Source organism: Nicotiana tabacum, chromosome 13 (assembly GCF_000715075.1).
Source record: "Nicotiana tabacum cultivar K326 chromosome 13, ASM71507v2, whole genome shotgun sequence".
NCBI classification, from domain to species: Eukaryota; Viridiplantae; Streptophyta; class Magnoliopsida; order Solanales; family Solanaceae; genus Nicotiana; species Nicotiana tabacum.
In genome coordinates this window covers 43,426,488-43,450,234 of record NC_134092.1, presented here as the reverse complement: position 1 = coordinate 43,450,234, position 23,747 = coordinate 43,426,488, and the positions used below count along the sequence as shown (strand labels likewise).

Sequence of the window (23,747 nt, the reverse complement as noted above, 5' to 3'; positions counted from 1 at the left end):
GCTTAGGGGAAGAAGAAGCACTCCATGATTTGCAAGAGGCACATTCTAGGGTATGTGGGTCACATCAGTCTGGACCAAAGCTCCACTTCCATATAAAAAGGATGGGATATTATTGGCCAACGATGATAAAAGATTGCTTGGACTACGCTCGAAGATGTAAGGCTTGTCAATTCCATGTGAATTTTATTCATCAACCTCCTGAAGTGTTGCACCCGATTGTGGCATCCTGGACATTTGACGCTTAGGGATTGGATGTTGTTGGACCACTGCCAAAGTCCTCTGGTGGGAACCTATACATCTTGGCTGCAACTGACTACTTCTCAAAATAGGCTGAAGTTGTTGCTCTTAAGGATGTAAAGAAGGAAAATGTTGCAAGTTTCATCCGAGTAAACATAATCTATCGCTTTGGTATTCCTTATTACATAATAACGGATAATGGAAAGTCATTCGATAACAGGTTGATGAACAATATTTGTGATCTCTTTGGCTTCAAGCAACGTAACTCTTCGATGTACAATGTTGCCGCCAATGGTCTAGCTAAGGCATTCAACAAAACTCTATGCAACTAGTTAAAGAAAGTCGTCTCCAAATCCAAACGAGATTGGAATGACCGTATGGAAGAAGCTCTATGGGATTAGAGGATGACTCACCGCACGCCAACACAAGCGACTAATTATTCACTCATTATGGAGTCGAATCTGTCTTGCCACTCGAGCGTCAAATACCTTCATTACGACTGGCTATTCAAGAAGGGATCACTGATGAAGAAAATGCTCAACTTCGATTAGCAGAGTTGGAGGCTCTTGATGAGAAGAGGTTGGAAGCTCAACAGAGTCTTGAATGTTATCAAGCTCGATTTTCTCGTGCCTTCAATAAAAGAGTTCGCCCGAGATCCTTTCAAGTAGGAGATCAAGTCCTTGCCATATGAAGACCCATTATTACTTCACATAAACCTGTAGGGAAGTTCACTTCAAAATGGGATGGGCCATATGTCATACAAGAAGCTTTCTCAAGTGGGGCTTATAAGCTGGTTGATGCAGAGGGCATGAGAATCGGCCCTATCAATGGCATGTTTTTGAAGAAGTATTATCCTTGAAGTTGCAACACTCCTTGACGTATGAGCCTAAATTGCATGTTCCTACACTCTTGGCCTGCATGAGTTTGTATGGCCCACCACAAAAAAAGGGTCCGCTAGGTTGAAAACCTTGAAAGAGCAAAAGTTAGGACATAAAAAAAGAGTCTGCTAGGTTGAAAACCTCGAAAGAGGCGGCCTAGGCAAAAGTTAGGACATAAAAAAAAAGTCCACTAGGTTAAAAACCTCGAAAGGGACGGCCTAGGCAAAAGTTAGGACATAAAAAATAAAAAAAAATAAGAAAAGAAAATAAAAAAATCACCCATTCTGAACTACGGTGTGACTTGATCCTCTTCACCGAGGTACGTAAACAGCTTAGAGTTTCATTCTGAGTTCAGTCGCATAAGTTCAAAAGATACATATTGCCCTAGTCGTTGTCCAAATGAAGTATGATGGAAGTAATTCATTCAAACAACACTTGAAAATCAGGCTGAAATTTCAGTCTTCTTTTGAACTTTGGATCTCATATGACTTAGAGGGGGTCAAGCCTTCATGATAAACCCGTGTCTTCAATAGGGCGTTTATAGTCTTTTAGGAGGCTACCAAATATTTGCACTGAAGTTCAGGGATTTACTATGTCTTCATGTTCACCAAATCTTTAAGTCCTCCGGTCTTCAAGTTTGCTGCTCTTCAAGTTGAAATGTTTAAACCCTCCAAGTCTCCAAGTTGAGGTCTTCAAGTCCGTCGGTCTTCAAGTTAAAGTCTCCAAGTTGAAATCTTCAAGTCTGTTGGTCTTCGAGTTGAAGTCTTCACGTTCGCCACTCTTCAAGTTGAAGTCTGCAAAGTCCGCCAAATCTTCAAATTTTCCAAATATTCAAGTTAATGTCGTCAAGTCCACGAAGTCTTCGAGTTGAATCATTATAATTTTTCAATCTTAAGGTTGACATATGAGTCCCTTTGCACCTTAAGTTGGCCTCTTCGTGGGTTTGTCCTTAAAAGAAAACTATAACTTTTCAATCTTAAGGTGGACATATAAGTCCCTTTGCACCTTAAGTTAGACTCTTCGTGGGTTTGTCCTTAAAAGGAAACTATAACTTTCCAATCTTAAGGTGGACATATAAGTCCCTTTGCACCTTAAGTTGACATCTTCATGGGTTTGTCCTTAAAATGAAACTATATTTTCCAATCTTAAGGTGGACATGTAAGTCTCTTGAGAATAATCTCTCTGATGGTCGGGGCATTTTGAGAGTAATCTCTCCGATAGTCGGGTCATTTTGAAAGTAATCTCTCCGATAGTCGAGCCACATTGAGAGTAATCTCTCCGATAGTCGAGCCACATTGAGAGTAATCTCTCTGATAGTCGGGTCATTTTGAGAGTAATCTCTCCGATAGTCGGGTCATTTTGAGAGTAATCTCTCCGATAGTCGGGTCACATTGAGAGTAATCTCTCCGATAGTCGGGTCATTTTGAGAGTAATCACTACTAGAAATTCGGCAAAAACCGACCAAGGTTGGCCGACCAACTTTGGTCGGTCAAAAAACCGACCAAAAAACCGACCAAAGTTGGTTGGTTTTTCAAAATATTTTATTTTTTAATTTTTTTTTTACGAAACCGACCAACTTTGGTCGGTTTTCTTTGGCGCAAAAATGCGGAAAACTATTTTTGAGTCCCGCAAAATTTATTTTTCATGAAACCGACCAACTTTGATCGGTTTTTCAATTAAAATGAATAAAAATTAATATTAAAAAAATGACCAAAATTGGTCGGTTAATTCGGCCGGTCATTTAAAAAAATCGACCAACTTTGGTCGGTAATTTTACTTTTTAATAAAACCGACCAACTTTGGTTGGTTATTTTCGTGCGAAAATACAATTAAAGAGTATAAATCAAATAAAAGACAGTTTTAAAACAAAATGCACCAATGGTCTAGTGGTAGAATAGTATCCTGCCACAGTACAGACCCCGGTTCGATTCCCAGATGGTAAATCTTTTGATTACATAATTAAAATACCGACCAACTTTGGTTGGAAAAAACCAACCAACGTTGGTCGGTTTTTTTTTGCGATATTTTTTTTTTTTGAATTTAATTGACCGACCAAAGTTGGTCGGTAATTTCCGATCAACTTTGGTCGGTATTCCTTTCCGACCCCTAATGGTCGGTTATTGGCCATTACCGACCAACTTTGGTCGGTTTTTCTGATCGGTTTTTACCGGATTTCTAGTAGTGAATCTCTCCGATAGTCGGGTCATTTTGAGAATAATCTCTCTGATAGTCGAGCCACATTGAGAGTAATCTCTCCGATAGTCGGGTTATTCTGAGAGTAATCTCTCTGATAGTCGAGCCACATTAAGAGTAATCTCTCTGATAGTCGAGCCACATTGAGAGTAATCTCTCCGATAGTCGAGTTATTTTAAGAGTAATCTCTCTGATAGTCGAGCCACATTGAGAGTAATCTCTCCGATAGTCGGGCCACATTGAGAATAATCTCTCTGATAATTGAGTCACATTGAGAATAATCTCTCTGATATTCGGGCAGGGATGAATACTCATCCCCTCACACCCCAAGATTGCCTTCTTCATCTGTGAAGGAATTTACTCTTACTTTCTTGACCTACAAAAAAAAAAAGGAGACAAAAACGCAACAAAAAATAAAACGTTTACCTGTCACAAGCTTGCAAATACTGCAAATTGATGTTTATAGGGGAAGAGCATACGTCTATATATACACGTACTGGACGACAGCGGACAATGAATTAGCTGATGTGGGATCACTTGCACAGAGGCGGTGAGTTGACTCTTTTGTGTTCTAGTGGGGCTTGGTTAGAGCTATTCGGTTGTGATTAGAACATGAAAATCGCTGCTTTGTTCGGAGGTCTTACAATTGGTCTATTTCCAAAAGAATATATCCATATGAAGTTTGGGAAATCTTTTAGTTCTACGTGGCAAACATATATGGAGAATTCAAACATACTACTTATGCACTTGTTTTCATACTCCATTTAATTGTCCCTAAGTACATGTGCCTAAAAAATTTAGCAATTATTTGGCTCAAGTGGTCCATGTCAGAAAGAATAGAGTTATCATGCTTTGGTGGCAAGTTATGGTATTATGGAATGCATTACGTATGTAACCAATTCCGTTAAGCCGAAAGTTGAATGACTCGCAACTTGACGAAATATATTAATCGTTCAAAAATCAAGGAAGAGAAGAACGATTTTGGAATTCATTAAACTAGGCAACTTTGAACTTTTGCCAAGCAGTTAGTGTTGTAATTTGATACAAGAGCTCAAGTATGACTATTTGATGTTACTCCAAGCCTTGCCTCTCAAGTTCAACGAGTTTACACCCCTGCAAGTCTTGAAGTCGGGGTATTTGTAGACATTTAAATTTTATTGAATTTAAAATTCATAAATTAAATTTGGACTATATTTGAAATTCAAAATATATTAGTTCAAATAAATTTATTGGGCTAATATCATTTGATAAGTTATATACATCCAATATATATATAGATTAAATAAATAAGTCCAAATCCATTGGGTTAGCCCATTTAATTGGGCTAAAATGATGAACCAACTTCATTAAGCCGAAGATGTCATCTTCCTAAAGGCCCAGTTTGGTGTCACGTGCCAAATGACGTGGCACGCCAAGTCAAACGGAAGAGCCAATAGGATCATGCCACGTGTTAAAATGACAAGGCATGCCAAGTAACATTAAAAGACCAATGAAACCGTGCCACGTGTATAAGTGACATGTTCTGGCCAATCAAATGCGGCCTTGTCACACTTCAATTTGATTGGTCGGAAAGAGTTTGTTCTTATCATAACTCTTCCCTCCCACAACTATAAATAGGGGTCTTCAGAACCCAGAAAAGAGACCAGAAATTATAACAAGAAGTAAGAAAGAGCTCGTGGATCAAACGCCGCAAATTTCTCTACAAATTTCAAACTTCAAGCAATCAAGTTCAAGTTCAAACTCAAGAACGAAGAATTTCAAGCTCAAGAACGAAGAACAAGTCAAGATTCAAGGAGTATGAATTCAAATCAAAGTTCGTGCTAGTTGAATTCAAGATCATCGTTCGTGAAAACAAATATAGATTCAAGATCAAGCTCAAAGGCCCTTGAATTTATTTACTATTAGAAAAAAGAATTAGACGATTCATAGAGATTGTACACTCAAATATTTGAAATAAAATATTACGATTGTTGCAATATTTTTCAGTCTCGATTATTTTCCTGACGCAAATTTATTGTCTACATATATTATTATTATTTTCCCGTTTAGTAGACTATTGTGTTCCCAAACTAAAGCCATGATAAATGTGATTCTCGTGCATCAAACAACATTACAGATGTGGAAACAAATTCACATAACAGTTTTTCTGTTTCTGGATATATCAAGTTTTATGCACAAGCACCACTTTATATGACTTCCATTTCAAAACCGCTCATAACTCATCTCTTTTTACCAGGACCAGCCAGAAATTTTGGTTGATTATGATTATATGCCTGCAAATCCTAAACTACTTCAATAAACTACAGCTTCGAGTTTATTGGGAACAGAATCAGACCATCTTTATCAAGAAGAAGAATATGAATATCTGCTTGAACCACATACTTCCCTGAATGGGTAACTATTAGTGCTAACAATGCTGTTAAAGCTGCCGGTCGTTAAGTCGCTGACTAAACAACAATTATGTGATACAAAAATAATCAAGAAAAGCTTCCTCTATTAAAAGAGGTGGAAACTCGAACCATGTCCATGTTATACAGTAAAAATTTTGCGATGTAAAATGTAGCACTATTTGCATTACATCCAACAGCGTTGACTATCTTATATGAATTTGTCAAGTTACTGGTAGGCATTGGGCTTGTAGAGCTGGCAGTTACCGCAGCACAAATAATTTTGTACGTGCCATCCATGGCAACATAATTACAAGGAAAATAATACTTATAGAATACTTGATTGTTTTTTGCTGGTCTTGCTTGATAGTATCTCACAAAATGGTAAAAGGGTAATTGAATGGAATTGATCTTAGAAAGCAAAAAAACTCTGTTTTTGTCTATCAACCAATCAATAAACTGTGCTTCAATATTAGTTGAAGCCGGTCATATGGATCCCCAGTATTCTTAATGTAACTGTTCAACACTCCACTAGTGCAGAATATGGTAAAGCCAAATCTAACCAGTCAACCACGTCATCAATTAGAATGTTTGACACCACATTATGGAAAAGATAAGTTAGCAAAACCAATATAGGTACCCTCTCCTATTGCACAACATACGACCAAAATCTTGTCCTATGACGTGGTAAGTGTACTCAAGCTGACCAGAAATTGAGCAATTAAACAACAATTTCGCATCTCCGAAACAAAGTTATAAATAAACATGCTCTAAAGTTCTAAATAAACATGCTCTAACTTTGTTCCATCTGGCAACACAGAAACTCACTCTGAAATGCGTTGAACAAGAGGGGAAGAAAAAGGAGGGGGGGAGCTACACCATAGAAACCCGTTTTGCTTAATCTTTGGTAGTGGGGTTGCAACTTGAGGAAGACAAAGCAGCGAAACATATAACAGAAACAGGGAAGAACGCAAAGGTTTAAAACGTATACAATAAGTTACATTGTTAGAACAAAAGCCAGATGATGACTGGCCGATTAATTACAATGACAGAGAGCCCAACTCAAAACCAAAGCTATGACTGCTTAATAGGTAAGCCAAACCTCCATGAATAACCTATCTGAATTTGGGTTCATAGGGTGACACAGAATTAAGCTATTGTCATGCATCTTCTTTATTCCTTTATTCCCGTTAGGGTGGGAGTTGCAGCAGCAGCACCTTGCAGATCAGATAACGAGAAAGACCTCCATGGACTGAATTTTTGTTCAGGAGGAGATGATGAAGACTCATTGCTATATCTTCGTGATTGTGGAGGTAGAGGAGGAAGAGCGAGACAAGGTGATGATGGGCTTGAGTTCAAAGACTCAGAACTATTATAGCTGTCAGAGCAGCTCATAGCTGCAGCAAGAGCTGATGAGCTTCTAGAGTTGATTGGTCTTTTGTACATCCCACCATTACCAATACTTGGGATGCGATTACGATTTTTGCCAAAGAAATTGTTGTGAGCAAGCAGGTTCTTGCGTTTCCTGGTGTATGCATCCTCCGGCTTGACAATTTCTTTAACAGATGAAATTGATGCCGCATCAGCTAGACTGGTATAAGATTTCGATTTACCAGCATAAAACTTTGAAATGCTCCTCCTGGATAAAGGCAGATGGGCATAGTTAGTGCTCAAGACAATAGGACAAACAGATTGCTTATATCGCATCTATGAACAACAAAATTCTTTCTCATTTAAACTCCTGCACCCTCTCTTTTGTCCATCTTCGTAGAGAATACTCAAATACTAGAAAAGAAAATAAAGTTCCAAAACATGTCAAAATTTGCAATAATAAGAATAATAGGTTAAATAAAAATACACAACAATATAGACTAGTGATGTTTCAAAGCTCGAAGGAGCATCTCAGGAGAATATCAGCCTCCTTTACTTTCCACATGAGCCTTACATACACGAAAAGAATAAGGGCCATCATAAATCATAATTTCCTAGCTGTCAGTGTATGGAAAATCTTTAACTTTCAGACGAGAACATGAGGCCAAGTAGTTATAGCTCCAAGCATGTAGGTAATAGATAATGCAAAAGACTCAACTTATCAATTGCAGTACCTCCAAAAGCCACATCCTATTGACACACGAGTAGTGTCACATTTTTTTCAAGCTTGTTACCAAACTCATCTAATGGAACCAAAATTTCATTTTAAGGGCATCAGACCTAAAATCCCAACTAAGGCTTCCAAGGACTAAGCTCTGGATTTTTCTTTAACAAAAAAGAATAAGCTTGGACTTTTCTTTTACATGTTAAGTATATCCATTCGTCCATAAAAAGAGTAAAACCCCACCCTAGAAGTTTAATAAAAGGTGGGTTCCAAATCTTAACCCTCAAAATGAAGGAACTTATTATATACCCAACCTCCCAAGACTGAGTCAAGCCACATCTCAGTTACTCCTTAAGTCATTATACAGAAACCATCTAACTGATACATTCACACACACTCCAACACGCCGATAGCAAAATACACGCAGTGTTGTCATTTCCATCGATCGCAGATTAACCTTAAATCTCCAAATTTATTAATAGAAAAACGACCAATCATTTATAGCCACATTTAGGGTGTCTTTGTTATAGCGAAATGATCTCCTTGATATATTTATTTCAAGCTGTCTGGTTAACCTTGAATTATTTTTAAAAAAATGTTACCCCAAGAAAAATAGTTTCCACGAAAAGAGGAAAAATAACTTTCCTAACACATTGTTATAAACATTTAATACTTAAAAGAATTAAAAATATACTACTATATTTTTTTAATAACTGTGGTGTCTGGGCTAATTTCATCAAATATCAGCTCAGACAACATTTTCATAATAATGCTATTGCTATCTTTATAGGAAGTCTTGTGTAAGAATTTATGACACATTTTTTTGGTTAACAAAAAAAGGTTAATTAAAGAAGGTCGGAGGTCAGATAAAAAATAGAAAAAACTGTGGGTAAATATTAAAATTTTCAAAAATTTAAAAAAACCCACACCAATTCAAATTATTTTATATTTTCATTTCCCTCATCTTTATACCCTTGTATATTATTTCTCGGAGCAAACATTAGAAATCATTTTCACTATAACAAAGAGAGAAAACAAAGACTAAATCCACAGTTATAAGAAAGTAAATAAATAATCTACATACTTTACAGGCAAAACTTCCTCCAAAGCCTCCAAATTATCCAAACCTCCTCCAGTTTTGAATGGACTCTGCACTTCCTCGCCATCCACGTCATCGTCGCCGCCGTCTGATGAGGATCTTCCCGCCGGCGAGTCATCACTGTTTCTCCCGATTGAAGAAGAAGACGAAGTAGCAGAGGAAATAGAGCTCCGATGTTCCTCCTCGTCCCGAAGATCACCGACGCCGAACTCCGGCGACTTGTAGATCGGAATAGACGTCATCCCGTGGCCGAATCCTGACCGTTCGATCCGATGATCACTGCTATTATTTCTTTCCAACACAATCGACATATCTTCCAATCAGTTGTGAACAAGTATAAGATAGATATATAAGGACTAGAGTGTTTGTATGTATATATTTAGTAGAGAGAGGAGTGATATTGGATGAGAGCCTAGAGAGAGAAGATGGAATAAAAGGAGGGGAGAGATGAGAGCCTTATCTTTATCCAGACAAAGTAATGAAATAATGCAAGTTGGATAATTAAACAAGCTTATCTTTTTATTTTTTTAAACTAGAACTAGAAAACTGAGGATTTACTAGTGTGCATCAGGCCCTGACAACAAGCTTTTTAGGTACCATCTGGACCGGTTGTCCCAATTATGATGTCCTCATAAGATGATAGAACTATCAGCTGCTCATTTCATTTTATTTTATGTAATTGTATTTGTGATTGTAATTTTAATTAACAATATTTCCATTTTTAATATTATGAGTCAATTTTATCTCAACTAATTTGAAGTACTATTAACTGCCCACAAAAATCAAGTAGTTTGGCCTCGTATTCCAAATGTGCGACATGATATGGGGTACGAAAAGTAGTGTGTGTGTGTGTGTGTGTGTGTGTGTATATATATATATATATATATATATATATATATATATATATATATATATATATATATTAAAAGAATAAAGTTATCATATATAATTGACATTGTGGTTAAGCCAAGTCGCAAATAGTATATGATAACTTTATTTTATATTTGACTATGTTAGTCATATATATATATATATATATATATATATATATTAAATTAAAGGATAATTTTTAATTTATAGATAAAGTTTTTAAATTTGAATTAAAATAAAAAATAATTTTATCTTGTGTTATCATACTTAATTCGTTAATGCTCATATGTAGTCATGTTAGAAACTTTTGTTATCTTTTCTAATTATTTAATACTACTTCGCTTCTGGCAAAAAGTATTACTCCATATAACATAAAACTCTTTTACATCTAAAACCCTATAATTATAATTCTTTAAAACACTATAGTTAGATTTGAATAAAGCGAATTTTTTTAAAATAAATGTAATATATAGGGTGCACGTTTATGTTTATCCAGATAAAATGGCACATGCTAGAGAAAGAAACATCACAAAAATGAGTTAATATTCAAAAAAAGTTATTTTTTTTCTTTTTGAAGAATGTTTGTTTGAAAAGTCAATTTGTATAAATGGACATCAAACAAATAACTAAACTTTGCATATACAATTGTTATCATTAATTTCAATTTAGCACCTTCTACGAATTGAAGGGTATAAGCTGAAATCTCTTCATATAGTTGCAGTCAACATTGCAAGGGTATAATTTTTTTTTTTGTTGAAAAATATTAATTTTGAATAATTATATTATATGAAAGATATTTTTTCTCGAAGTTCAACAAGAAGAATATTGGATTTCTAACTGATAGTTTCTATATCGATCTTCAAGAATAACAAAATATATATTTTAAAAAATAAAATTGGTATGACGTGAAATATTATTTTAAAAAAATAAATAAATTAATTCAAAATGGGATTATTTTTTAAAATATAATGTAATTATAAAAATAAAGGGATAAGATATTTTTGAATTTTAGTAGAGAGTTTTTAAAATTATTATAATAGAATTCATATCAGGGATAAAATCAAGTAACCAAAATCCTATGAAATATTTACTTAAATATCTGGCTAGATTTATTGTTTACTTTATATAGCTGATGTGATGACCCAAAATGTCATCTTTAAATTTAATAATTAATTATGTGTTCTAAGACCTCGAAAAGTACTATTTATCATTTCTCGACTTGCGTGCGCAATCCGTTAAAAAAATATTTCTTGAAAGTTTTTATGTGAAAAATGGATTAAAATGTGAATTAGAGCTTTAAAACTCAATTGAGTTGACTTTGGTCAATATTTTTAGCAAACGGACTCGGATCAGTGTTTTGACAGTTCCGGTAGATCCGTATCGTGATTTGGGACTCGGGCGTATGTTCGAAATTAAATTTCGAGGTCCCTAACCCGAGATATGGAATTTTGATGAACAATTAAAAGTTTAAGTTCAAATAGTAACCGGATATCGAATTATGTACAAACGACCCCGAAATAGAATTTTGATGATTCCAACAGCTCCGTATGTTAATTTTTGACTTAGAAGCATGATCGGAATTTTATTTGGAAGTCCGTAGTGAAACTAGGCTTGAAATGGCTAAAATAGAAATTTAAAGTTTGGAAGTTTGACCGGAGAGTTGACTTTTTGATATCAGGGTCAGAATCCAGTTCTAAAATTTTTTAAAGCTCCGTTATATCATTTATGACTTGTGTGTAAAATTTGAGGTCAATCGGACTTGATTTGATAGGTTCCGGTATCGAATGTATAAGTTAAAAATCCTTAGATTCATTAAGCTTGAATTGGGGTATGATTCGTGGTTTTAGCGTTGTTTGATGTGACTTACAGGTTCGACTAAGTTCTTATGATGTTTTAGAAATTGTTGGTATATTTGGTTGAGGTCCCGAGAACCTTGGGTGAGTTTCGGATGGTTAACAGATCAAAAATTAGACTTAAACAGCTGCTGCAATTTTTCTCTTCTACTAGAAATTCTGACCCAAGATCGAGCCCAAAATCGAGGCCCAAAATCGAGCTCCCGAGATCGAGCTCTCAAGATCGAGCTCCCGAGATCGAGCTCCCAAGATCGAACTGGACAGATTTGTAAGTTATAAAAAAACAGAGGCATTCGACCCATTTGCCATTTTTGACAAACTTGAGCTTGAACAAAGGCGACTTTTGACAGATTTTCAAGGAAAGACATTTGGGGTAAGTGATTCCAACTCAGATTTAATCTATATACATAAATATATTATTATTTTCACCATTTAATTAGTGTTTTGAGATTGAAATTTGGAAAAGTTTAGAAATCTCATAGAAAAGAATTTTTGAGATTTCGGTATCGAGTCGAAGTCGGATTTGAGTGAAACTAGTATGGTTGGACTCGTAATTGAATGGGTTGTCGGATTTTATAACTTTCGCCGGATTCCGAGATGTGGGCTCTGCGGGCGAATTTTTAATTAATTTCGGGATCTTTTCTTTAAAATGTAGTATGTTCTTATAGAATTGATTCCTATAATATTTAGTGATTGTATCGAATTATTTTGGCTAGATTCGAGCCAGACAGAGTTGGATAATCATGGAAAAGGCCTTCTAGTGGATTAAATTGGAGCAAGACGAGGTAAGTCTCTTGTCTAATCTTGTGAGGGGGAAATTACCTCATAGGTGATTAAAATTAAATAATTATTGCTAATTGTGGGGACTACGTACGCACGAGGTGACGAGAGTCCGTGCGTAGTTACTATTAATGCTAAAGTCCGGGTAGTTTAGGACTCAAAGCATGAATTATTTGTGTAAATTGTATTCTTTATTTAATTATGTGGATCATCACTTAATTCCTAGTACACTGGGAGAAATGCTCATCTACATTTGACATAATATTCATCATATTTATGAATTGTTCATTTTTTCGAATTTATATTATAATAAATATACTCTTCTTCCGGAGGTACATAAGAAAATGTCCACCTTTCTTGTGGAGCGGGCCGAACGCCTCGGCAGGATAGATGCATCTATGGATCGTGCCGTATGTCCCTCGGCAGTGTACACAATATTCTGGATCGGGCCGAACGACCTCGGCAGAAATCGTGCTTAATAATAGTAATTACACGATACTTTAATAATTTATTTCAGCTTGTGAAGCTAATTAATAAATTAAAAAATCCTTAAAATTTAATGAATTATTATTCTTGCATGTTAAGGAATTAATTGTTACTCCTGTAAATGAGATTTAATTGGTAAATTAGAAATTATTTGAATTGAAGGAATTTAATTAATATATTAAGAACTGTTACATTTGAAGAAATTTGATTATTTCCGCTGATTAAATAAATTATTATAAATTCTGTAAATTATGCTGATTTAAATATCCTAGTTTTATTTCAGTTATTATTATTGACCCATAGTGAGTGTCAAAGTCGGTCATCTCGTCTCTACCACTTCGAGATTAGGCTTGATACTTACTGGGTACACGTTGTTTACGTACTCATACTACACTTGCTGCACTTTTTGTGCAGGATCTGAGACAGGTACTAGTGGAGGACCTATCATCACATACTCATGTCATCCCGAGGCATAGTGGTGAGCTGCCTTTCTGAGCCATTCTGCAGCTACCAGTGTCTCTTCTTATATTTACATTCTGTCTATTTTATTTCAGACAGTATTTGGAGTTTTGTATAATCTACTAGATGCTCATTCACTTGTGACACCAGGTCTTGGCACACACATTGGTAGAGTTTGTGTTTATATTTTCTTGGTTTTAAATTTTATCAATGTATGCTTAATTTATTAGTTGGCTTGCCTAGCTGTAATGTTGGGCGCTATCACGACCTACATGTGAAATTGGGTCATGACAACATGGTATCAGAGCACTTGGTTCACATAGGTCTCACAAGTTATGAGCAGACCTAATAGAGTCTTGCGGATCGGTACGGAGACGTCTGTACTTATCTTCGAGAGGCTATATGGTGTTAGGAAACTACCTTTCTTCATATTCCATCGTGCAATTGATGTAGTACTAAATATCCTTCTCTTATTCTCTCACAGATGGTGAGAACACGCTCTAATGAGATTCTAGACCAGGGAAGAGCTACTCCCCCAGTTGTTAGAGGCCGAGGCAAAGGCCGGGGGAGGGCTCCAGGCCGTGGTAGAGGGTGAGGACGTCCCAGGACTGTTCCAGTTATGCCGCCAGTGGGTCCAGCAGAGAATCCCATTATTGAGGAGCAGGGTGAGGTGCCTGTGGCAGAGCCAGCTCCGATGGATTTCACATCTGCACCAGGATTTCAGGACGTCATGGGTCGTATGCTGCGCTTCATGGACAATATGACTCAGGCCGGTTTATTTTCGGCAGACCCAGCCACATCTCAGGCGGGTGAGGGAGCACAGACCCCAACCGCCTAGGCTTATGGATAGGCAGCTACTGTATATCAGACCCAGGGTGCACTACCCCGTGGGTGGAGCCCAGCCAGTGGCAGTAGCTACACCTGAGCCCAGGCCAGCTGTAGCCTCCCATCGATGGACTAGACTACATCCTCCTGTCTTTGGGAGTGAGCGACATGAGGATCCACATGACTTCATTGATCGAGACTGCACAACATGAGGATATTGGAGTCTCATGGGGTAGACTTTGCTACTTTTCAGCTAGAGGGCAGAGCCCGTAGATAGTGGCAGTCTTATGTTCTTGGCAGACCAGCATATTCTCCTACCATAACTTGGGACAGGTTCACCCGTATCTTCCTGGACAGGTATATTCCACCCTCCCAGAGGGAAGAGTTGAGGTTTCAGTTTGAGCAGCTCCAGTAGGGTCAGATGTCAGTGACCGATTATGAGGCGAGGTTTTCTGAGTTATCTCGCCATACACTTATAATACTCCCTACTAAGGCGGAGAGAGTGCAGAGGTTTGTTGCGGGTTTACATACCAGCATTCAGGCCACTATGGCTCGAGAGATTGAGATGGGTACTTCTTATGAGCTAGTCGTGGAGATAGCTCGGAGGATTGAGGGTGTACGTCAGCGTAGCCAAGAGCAGGTTACTAGAGATAAGCGGTTTAGGTATTCTGGAGAGTTCAGAGGTGCTCCGTCTGGGGGCAGAGGTCAGTTCGTGAGAGGGCAGTCCAGTAGGCCCCCATATCCAGCACCCCCGCCTCCTCGGGGTGCTCCATTAGGACCTTATTTCAGTGCTATACCAGAGAGTTCTTATCGCCCACCAGCTATTCAGGGTTCTTTCCGTGGGTATTCAGGTCCCCAGGGCCAGACACTTAGTCAGCAGCCCATCACACAGAAGAGTTGTTACGAGTGCGGGGATCCCAGTCACATGCGGAGGTTTTGCCCCAAGCTTCGGGGTAGACCAGTACAGCAGGGTCAGCAACCTATGCTTACTGGACCAGTTTGCTCCACCAGTAGTCCGACCACCCAGAGGTGAAGGACAGATGGGTAGGGGTCGTCCTAGAGGTGGAGGTCAGCCAGGCGGAGGCCATACAGTTGGCGCTCCAACTCGGTTCTATGCTTTTTCGGCTAGACCAGATGCAGAGGCCTCAGATGCCGTGATTACAGGTATTATTTCTGTTTGTGGCAAAGATGCCTCAGTATTATTTGATCCAGGATCTACGTATTCATATGTGTCATCTCTATTTGCTCCATTCCTGGGTGTTTCTCGTGAGTCCTTGAGTACTCCTGTTTATGTGTCCACTCATGTGGGCGATTCTGTTGTTGTGAACCGGATCTACCGGTCCTGTATTATTACATTCTGTGGTTATGAAACTAGAGCAGATCTCCTATTGCTTGGGATGACCGATTTTGAAATTATTCTGGGCATGGACTGGTTATCTCCATATCATGCTATTCTAGATTGTCATGCCAAGACTGTTACCTTGGCTATTCCAGCATTGCCTAAGCTGGAGTGGAAGGGTTCGTCTGTTAGTTCATTTAATCGAGTTATTTCTTTTATAAAGGCTCAACACATGGTTGAGAAGGGTTGTTTGGCTTATCTAGCCTATATTCGGGATACTATTGCAGAGACTCCGGCTATTGATTCAGTGCCTGTAGTTCGGGAGTTCCCCGATGTATTTCCGTCAGATCTTCCAGGTATGCCACCTGATCGTGATATTGATTTCTGTATTGACTTGGCTTCAGATACCCAGCCTATATCTATCCCACCGTATCGCATGGCTTCGAAAGAATTGAAAGAACAGCTTGAAGAGTTACTAGCCAAAGGGTTCGTCAGACCGAGTGTATCGCCTTGGGGTGCACCAGTATTATTTGTGAAAAATAAGGATGGAACAATGCGGATGTGTATTGATTATTGCCAATTGAACAAAGTCACTATTAAGAACAAGTAACCGTTGCCGCGTATTGATGATCTATTTGACCAGTTGCAGGGTGCTAGGGTATTCTCTAAGATCGACTTGAGGTCGGGGTACCATCAGTTGAAGATTCGGGATTCAGATGTTCCGAAGACTGCTTTTCGGACTAGATATGGTCATTATGAGTTTCTGGTAATGTCCTTCGGTTTAACTAATGCCCCGGCAGCGTTTATGGATCTGATGAACAGGGTATCCATGCCATATATTGATTCATTTGTCATTGTCTTCATTGATGACATATTCATCTATTCGCGCAGTAAGGAAGAACATGAGCAGCATATGAGAGTAGTGCTTCAGAAATTACGGAAACAAAAGCTATATGCTAAGTTCTCTAAATGTGAGTTTTGGCTAGAGTCTGTCACATTTTTGGGACATATTGTATCGGGCGAAGGTATTAAAGTTGATCCCAAAAAGATTGAGGCAGTTCAGAATTGGCATCGTCCCACTTCGGCGACTGAGATCAGGAGTTTTTTGGGTTTAGCAGGTTATTATCGTCGATTCGTGGAAGGTTTTTCATCTATTACAGCACCTTTGACCAAATTAACCCAGAAGGGTGTTCAGTTCCGATAGTCCGATGATTGTGAGTCAAGCTTTCAGAAGCTCAAGACAGCACTGACTACATCACCCGTGGTAGTGTTACCATCTGGTTTGGGAAGATATGCCGTGTATTGCGACGCGTCACGCGTTGGTTTGGGTTGTGTATTGATGCAGAAAAGGCGAGTTATTGCATATGCTTCACGTTAGCTGAAGCCCCACGAGAAGAATTATCCAGTACATGATTTGGAGTTAGATGCAATTGTTCACATTCTAAAGATTTGGAGGCATTATCTTTATGGGGTGTCTTGTGAAGTTTACATTGATCATCGTAGTTTGCAGCATTTGTTCAAGCAGGGGGATCTAAATTTGAGGCAGCGCAGATGGCTGGAGTTACTAAAAGATTATGATATTACTATCTTGTATCATCCGGGCAAAGCAAATATGGTTGCAGATGCCTTGAGCAAGAAGGCTGAGAGTATGGGTAGTTTGGCTTTCATTTCAGCAGAGGAAAGGCCATTAGCCTCGGATATTCAGTCCTTGGCTAACAAACTTGTGGGGCTGGATATTTCAGAGCCCAGGCGAGTTCTTGCATGTGTGGTGGCCCAATCTTCACTATTTGAACAGATCAAGGCTCGCCAGTATGATGACCCATACTTGATGGCTCTTCTTGAAATGGTACTACGAGGTGGTGCCAAGGAAGTTACTATTAGAGGGGATGGTGTTCTGCGACTCCAGGATCGTCTATGTGTTCCTAATGTGGAAGGACTGAGGAAAAAGATCCTGGAGGAGGCACACAATTCTCGGTATTCTATTCATCCAGGTGCTACTAAGATGTATCGTGACTTGAGGCAGCATTATTGGTGGCGACGAATGAAAAAGGACATAGTTGAGTATGTATCTAGGTGTCTAAATTGCCAGCAAGTGAAATATGAGCACCAGAGGCCAGGTGGCCTACTTCAGCAGATGACTATACCAGAGTGGAAATGGGAACGAATTACTATGGACTTTGTAGTTGGGTTGCTGCGGACCTTGAGGAAGTTTGATGCAGTTTGGGTGATTGTTGACAGGTTGACTCAAGTCGGCACATTTTATTCCTGTTGTGACTACGTATACTTCAGAGAGGTTGGCCCAGATTTATATTCAGGAGATAGTTCGGTTGCACGGTGTGCCAATTTCCATCATATCAGATAGAGGCCCTCAGTTTACTTCACATTTCTGGAGAGCAGTACAGAGTGAGTTGGGGACCCGTGTAGAGCTCAGCATAGCCTTTCATCCGCAGACCGACGGGCAGTCAGAGCGGACAATTCAGATTTTGGAGGATATGCTCAGGGCATGTGTGATCGACTTTGGAGGTCAGTGGGATCGTTTCCTGCCTTTGACCGAGTTTGCTTATAATAACAGTTACCAATCCAGCATCGAGATGGCTCTATTTAAGGCTTTATATGCGATGTCGTTCACCTATCGGATGGTTTGAGCCAGGTGAGGCTAAGTTATATGGTACTGATTTGGTAAGGGATGCCTTGGAAAGGTAAAGTTTATTCAGGAGCGACTTCGTACAGCACAGTCCAGACAAAAGAGTTACGCGGATCAGAAAGCACATGATATATCATTTATGGTAGGTGAAAAAGTTCTCTTGAAGGTTTCGCCGATGAAGGGAATTATGAGATTCGGTAAGAAGGGCAAGTTGAGCCCAAGGTTTATAGGCCCATTTGAGGTGTTGAAATGAGTTGGGGAGGTTACTTATGAGCTTGCATTACCTCCCAGCCTATCGGGAGTTCATCCGGTTTTCCACGTATCTATACTCCGAAAGTATCATGCTGACCTATCACATGTGTTAGACTTCAGCATAGTTCAGCTAGATAATAGCTTGGGTTATGAAGAGGAGCCAATTGCCATTGTTGATAAACAGGTTCGCCAGTTGAGGTCCAAGAGGATTTTTGCAGTAAAAGTCCAGTGGAGGGGCCAACCAGTCGAGGAAGCGACTTGAGAGCCCGAGGAAAACATGCGGAATAGATATCCACACTTATTCAGCACATCAGGTATAGTTCTAAACCCGTTCGAAGACGAACGTTTGTTTAAGAGGTGGAGAATGTGATGACCCAAAATGTCATCTTTAAATTTAATAATTAATTATGTGTTCTAAGACCTCAAAAAGTACTATTTATTATTCCTCGACTTGCGTGCGCAATCCATAAAAAAAATATTTTTAGAAAGTTTTTATGTGAAAAATGGATTAAAATGTGAATTAGAGCTTTAAAACTCAATTGAGTTGACTTTGGTCAATATTTTGAGCAAACGGACTCGGATCAGTATTTTGACAGTTCCGGTAGGTCCATATCGTGATTTGGGACTCGGGCGTATGCCCGGAATCAAATTCCGAGGTCCCTAACCCGAGATATGGAACTTTGATGAACAATTAAAAGTTTAAGTTCAAATAGTGATCGGATATCGAATTATGTGCAAACGACTCCGAAATAGAATTTTGATGATTCCAATAGCTCCATATGTTGATTTTTGACTTAGGAACATGATCAGAATTTTATTTGGAAGTCCGTAGTGAAATTAGGCTTGAAATGGCTAAAATAGGAATTTAAAGTTTGGAAGTTTGACCGGGGAGTTGACTTTTTGATATCGGGGTCGGAATCCAGTTCTAAAAATTTTCACAGCTCTGTTATGTCATTTATGACTTGTATGCAAAATTTGAGGTCAATCGGACTTGATTTGATAGGTTCCGACATCGAATGTAGAAGTTGAACTTGAATTAGGGTATGATTCGTGGTTTTAGCGTTGTTTGATGTGATTTATAGGTTCGACTAAGTTCGTATGATATTTTAGGAATTGTTGGTATATTTGGTTGAGGTCCCGAGGACCTCGGGTGAGTTTCAGATGGTTAACGGATTAAAAGTTAGACTTAAACAGCTCCTGCAATTTTTCTCTTCTGCTGGAAATTCTGGGCTATGATCGAGCCCAAGATCGAGCCCAAAATCGAGGCCCAAAATCGAGCTCCCAAGATCGAGCTCACAAGATCGAGCTCCCAAGATCGAGCTCATAAGATCGAGCTCCCAAAAATCTAGCTCCTAAGATCGAGCTCCCATGATCGATCTCTCAAGATCGAGCTCCCAAGATCGAACTCCCAAGATCGAACTCCCAAGATCGAGCTCTCGAGATCGAGCTCCCGAGATCGAGCTCCCGAGATCGAGCTCCCAAGATCGAACTCTCAAGATCGAGCTCCCGAGATCGAGCTCGCGTGATCGAACTGGACAGATCTGTAAGTTATAAAAAAACAGAGGCATTCGACCCATTTGCCATTTTTGACAAACTTGAGCTTGAACAAAGGCGGCTTTTGATAGATTTTCAAGGAAAGACATTTGGGATAAGTGATTCCAACTCGGATTTGGTCTATATACACAAATATATCATTGTTTTCCCCATTTAATTAGTGTTTTGAGATTGAAATTTGAAATTTTTTAGAAATCTCATAGAAAAGAATTTTTGAGATTTCGGTATCGAGTCGGAGTCGGATTTGAGTGAAACTAGTATAGTTGGACTCGTAATTGAATGGGTTGTCGGATTTCATAACTTTCGCCGGATTCCGAGATGTGGGCCCCGTGGGCGAATGTTTAATTAATTTCGGGATCTTTTCTTAAAAATATAGTATTTTCTTATAGAATTGATTCCTATAATATTTAGTGATTATATCGAATTATTTTGGATAGATTCGAGCCAGACGGAGTTGAATAATCATGGAAAAGGCCTTATAGTGGATTAAATTGGAGCAAGACGAAGTAAGTCTCTTGTCTAATCTTGTGAGGGAAAAATTACCTCATAGGTAATTAAAATTTAATAATTATTGCTAATTGTGGGGACTACGTACGCACGAGGTGACGATAGTCCGTGCGTAGTTATAACTAATGCTAAAGTCCGGGTAGTTTAGGACTCAAAGTATGAATAAATTATGTAAATTATATTCTTTGTTTAATATATATATATATATATATATATATATATATATATATATATATATATATATATATATATATATATGTGAATTGTTAGATAAAAATATTAAAGGATGGAAATCTCATATACTTGATTTTCTGTTTAAATTAATTCATTGTTAAAAGAAACTGTTCATTCTCCCGAATTTATATTATAATAAATATACTCTTCTTCCGGAGGTACATAAGAAAATGTCCTCCTTTCTTGTGGAGCGGGCCGAACGCCTCGGCAGGATAGATGCATCTATGGATCGTGCCGCACGTCCCTCGGCAGTGCACACAATATTCTGGATTGGGCCGAACGACCTTGGCAGAAATCGTGCTTAATAATAATAATTACACGATACTTTAATAATTTATTTCAGCTTGTGAAACTAATTAATATATTAAAAAATCCTTGGAATTAAATGAATTATTATTCTTGCCTGTTAAGGAATTAATTGTTACTCCTGTAAATGAGATTTAATTGATAAATTGAAAATTATTTGAATTGAAGGAATTTAATTAATATATTGAGAATTGTTACATTTGAAGGAATTTGATTATTTCTGCTGATTAAATAAATTATTGTAAATTCTGTAAATCATGTTGATTTAAATATCCTAGTTTTATTTCAGTTATTATTATTGACCCATAGTGAGTGTCAAAGTCGGCCATCTCGTCTCTACCACTTCGAGATTAGGCTTGATACTTACTGGGTACATGTTGTTTACGTACTCATACTACACTTGCTGTACTTTTTGTGCAGGATCTGAGACATGTACTAGTGGAGGACCTATCATCATATACTCACGTCATCCTGAGGCATAGTGGTGAGCTGCCTTTCTGAGCCGTTCTGCAGCTACCAGTGTCTCTTCTTATATTTATATTTTGTCTATTTCATTTCAGACAATATTTGGAGTTTTGTATAATCTACTAGATGCTCATTCACTTGTGACACCAGGTCTTGGCACACACATTGGTAGAGTTTGTGTTTATATTTTCTTGATTTTAAATTTTATCAATATATACTTAATTTATTAGTTGGCTTGCCTAGCTATAGTGTTGGGCGTCATCACGACCTACAGGTGAAATTGGGTCGTGACAGCTGATATACATAGATGATATATACTGACAATACACGATTATACACATATTATATATAAATTACACATCCTTCAATTAATTTAAGTAGTTGGGCGAGCACCTATTTAGATTGATTAGATAAAGCCAAAAGAAAAATATGTAAGAATTTCAACCAAAGATTAAAAATATAAATAAATTTTTTATGTAGATAATTTCTATTATAACTCATCCTTTTATAGCGAAATAAATTAATTTCTTGTAACAAAAAAAAATAGAAACATAACAAATAAGATAAGATAAAATAAATATAGAAAAAAATGTATGAAAAATCTAAAAACCAGAAATAAGAGATGACAACGAATTTCTCAAAAATTTAGAAGATGATCTCATCGATTTTAAATATATTTTTTTTTCAACTCAAATATATAGATTATAAGATAAGGGTTTTTAAATTTACATTGTGTGTCGTTTTTCAAAAATTACTATTACTAACAAACTGATATAATATTCGAATCTGAATTTAAATGTAATTTGAGTGGTTTGCATTGAGGTTAAGCCAAGTAAGGTGTCGAAAAAAACTTACTTGGCAGTTTTAAGACAATATGTGTACTGTTATATAATAAAAATCACCTAAATTAACATTTAATGATTCAAAAAACAAAAAAATTGTATATATAGGGTATTCAAAATTTAAAATCTGTGGATAGAGATATCGATAAATTTAAAATGGAGTTTTTACCGGCAACAAAATTATTTATATTTTTAGATAGCCGATTAAAGTGGATTTTAAATTAAGGATAATATCTTCACTTGCATCATTCTAGGAATTGAAGGGTATAAGCTAAAATCTCTTCATTTAGCTACAGTCAACATTGCAAGGGTATAATAGTTTTTTTGTTGAAGAATATTAATTTTGAATAATTATATTATATGAAAGATATTTTTTCTCGAATTTCAACAAGAGGAATATTGGCTTTCTAACTGATAGTTTCTATATCGATCTTCAAGAATAACAAAATATATATTTTAAATAATAAAATTGGTATGACGTGAAATATTATTTTAAAAAAAATTAAATAAATTATTTCGAAATGGGATTATTTTTTAAAATATAATGTAATTTTAAAATATAATGTAGTTAGTTTTTAAAATTATTATAATAGAAGTCATATCATGGATAAAATCAAGTAACCAAAATCCTATGAAATATTTATGTAAATATATTGCTAGATTTATTTTTTACTTTTTATAGCTGATATACATAGATGATATACTCACAATACACGATTATACACATATTATATATAAATTACACATCCTTCAATTAATTTAAGTAGATGGGTGAACACCTATTTAGGTTGATTAGATAAAGCCAAAAGACAAATATGAAAGAATTTCAACTAAAGACTAAAAATATAAATAAATTTCTTTTGTAGACAATTTCTATTATAACTCATCCTTTTATAGCGAAATAAATTAATTTTTTGTAACAAAAAAAAAACAGAAACATAACAAATAAGATAAAAGAAAATAAATATAGAAAAAAGTATGGAAAATCTAAAAACCAGAAATAAGATATTACAACGAATTTCTCAAAAATTTAGAAGCTGATCTCATCGATTTTAAATATATATTTTTTCAACTCAAATACATAGATTATAAGATAAGAATTTTTTAATTTACATTGTGTGTCGTTTTTCAAAAATCACTATTACTAACAAACTGATATGATATTCGAATTTGAATTTAAATGTAATTTGAGTTGTTTGCATTGAGGTTAAGCTAAGTATGGTGTCAAGAAAAAATTACTTGGCAGTTTTAAGACAATATGTGCAATATTATATAATAAAAATCACCTAAATTAACATTTAATGATTCAAAGAATCAAAAATCTGTATATATAGGGTATTCAAAATTCAAAATTTGTGGGTAGAGATATTGATAAACTCAAAATGGAGAGATACTGAAATAAAGTTTCACCGACATTAAAATTATTTAAATTTTTAGATAGC

At 36.9% G+C, this 23,747-nt stretch overlaps 1 protein-coding gene across 1 annotated transcript; it reads right to left on the bottom strand.

The window, feature by feature from the left end:
* Nucleotides 1-6,648: 6,648 nt before the first annotated feature.
* Nucleotides 6,649-9,347, bottom strand: LOC107803553 (protein OXIDATIVE STRESS 3 LIKE 1). Its single transcript, XM_016627293.2, has 2 exons — nt 8,875-9,347; nt 6,649-7,334 (listed from the first exon to the last, which is right to left on the bottom strand). The coding sequence occupies exons 1-2, from the start codon at nt 9,198-9,200 to the stop codon at nt 6,869-6,871; spliced, it is 792 nt and encodes a 263-aa protein (XP_016482779.1). The 5' UTR covers nt 9,201-9,347; the 3' UTR covers nt 6,649-6,868.
* Between the last annotated feature and the right edge of the window lie 14,400 nt (nt 9,348-23,747).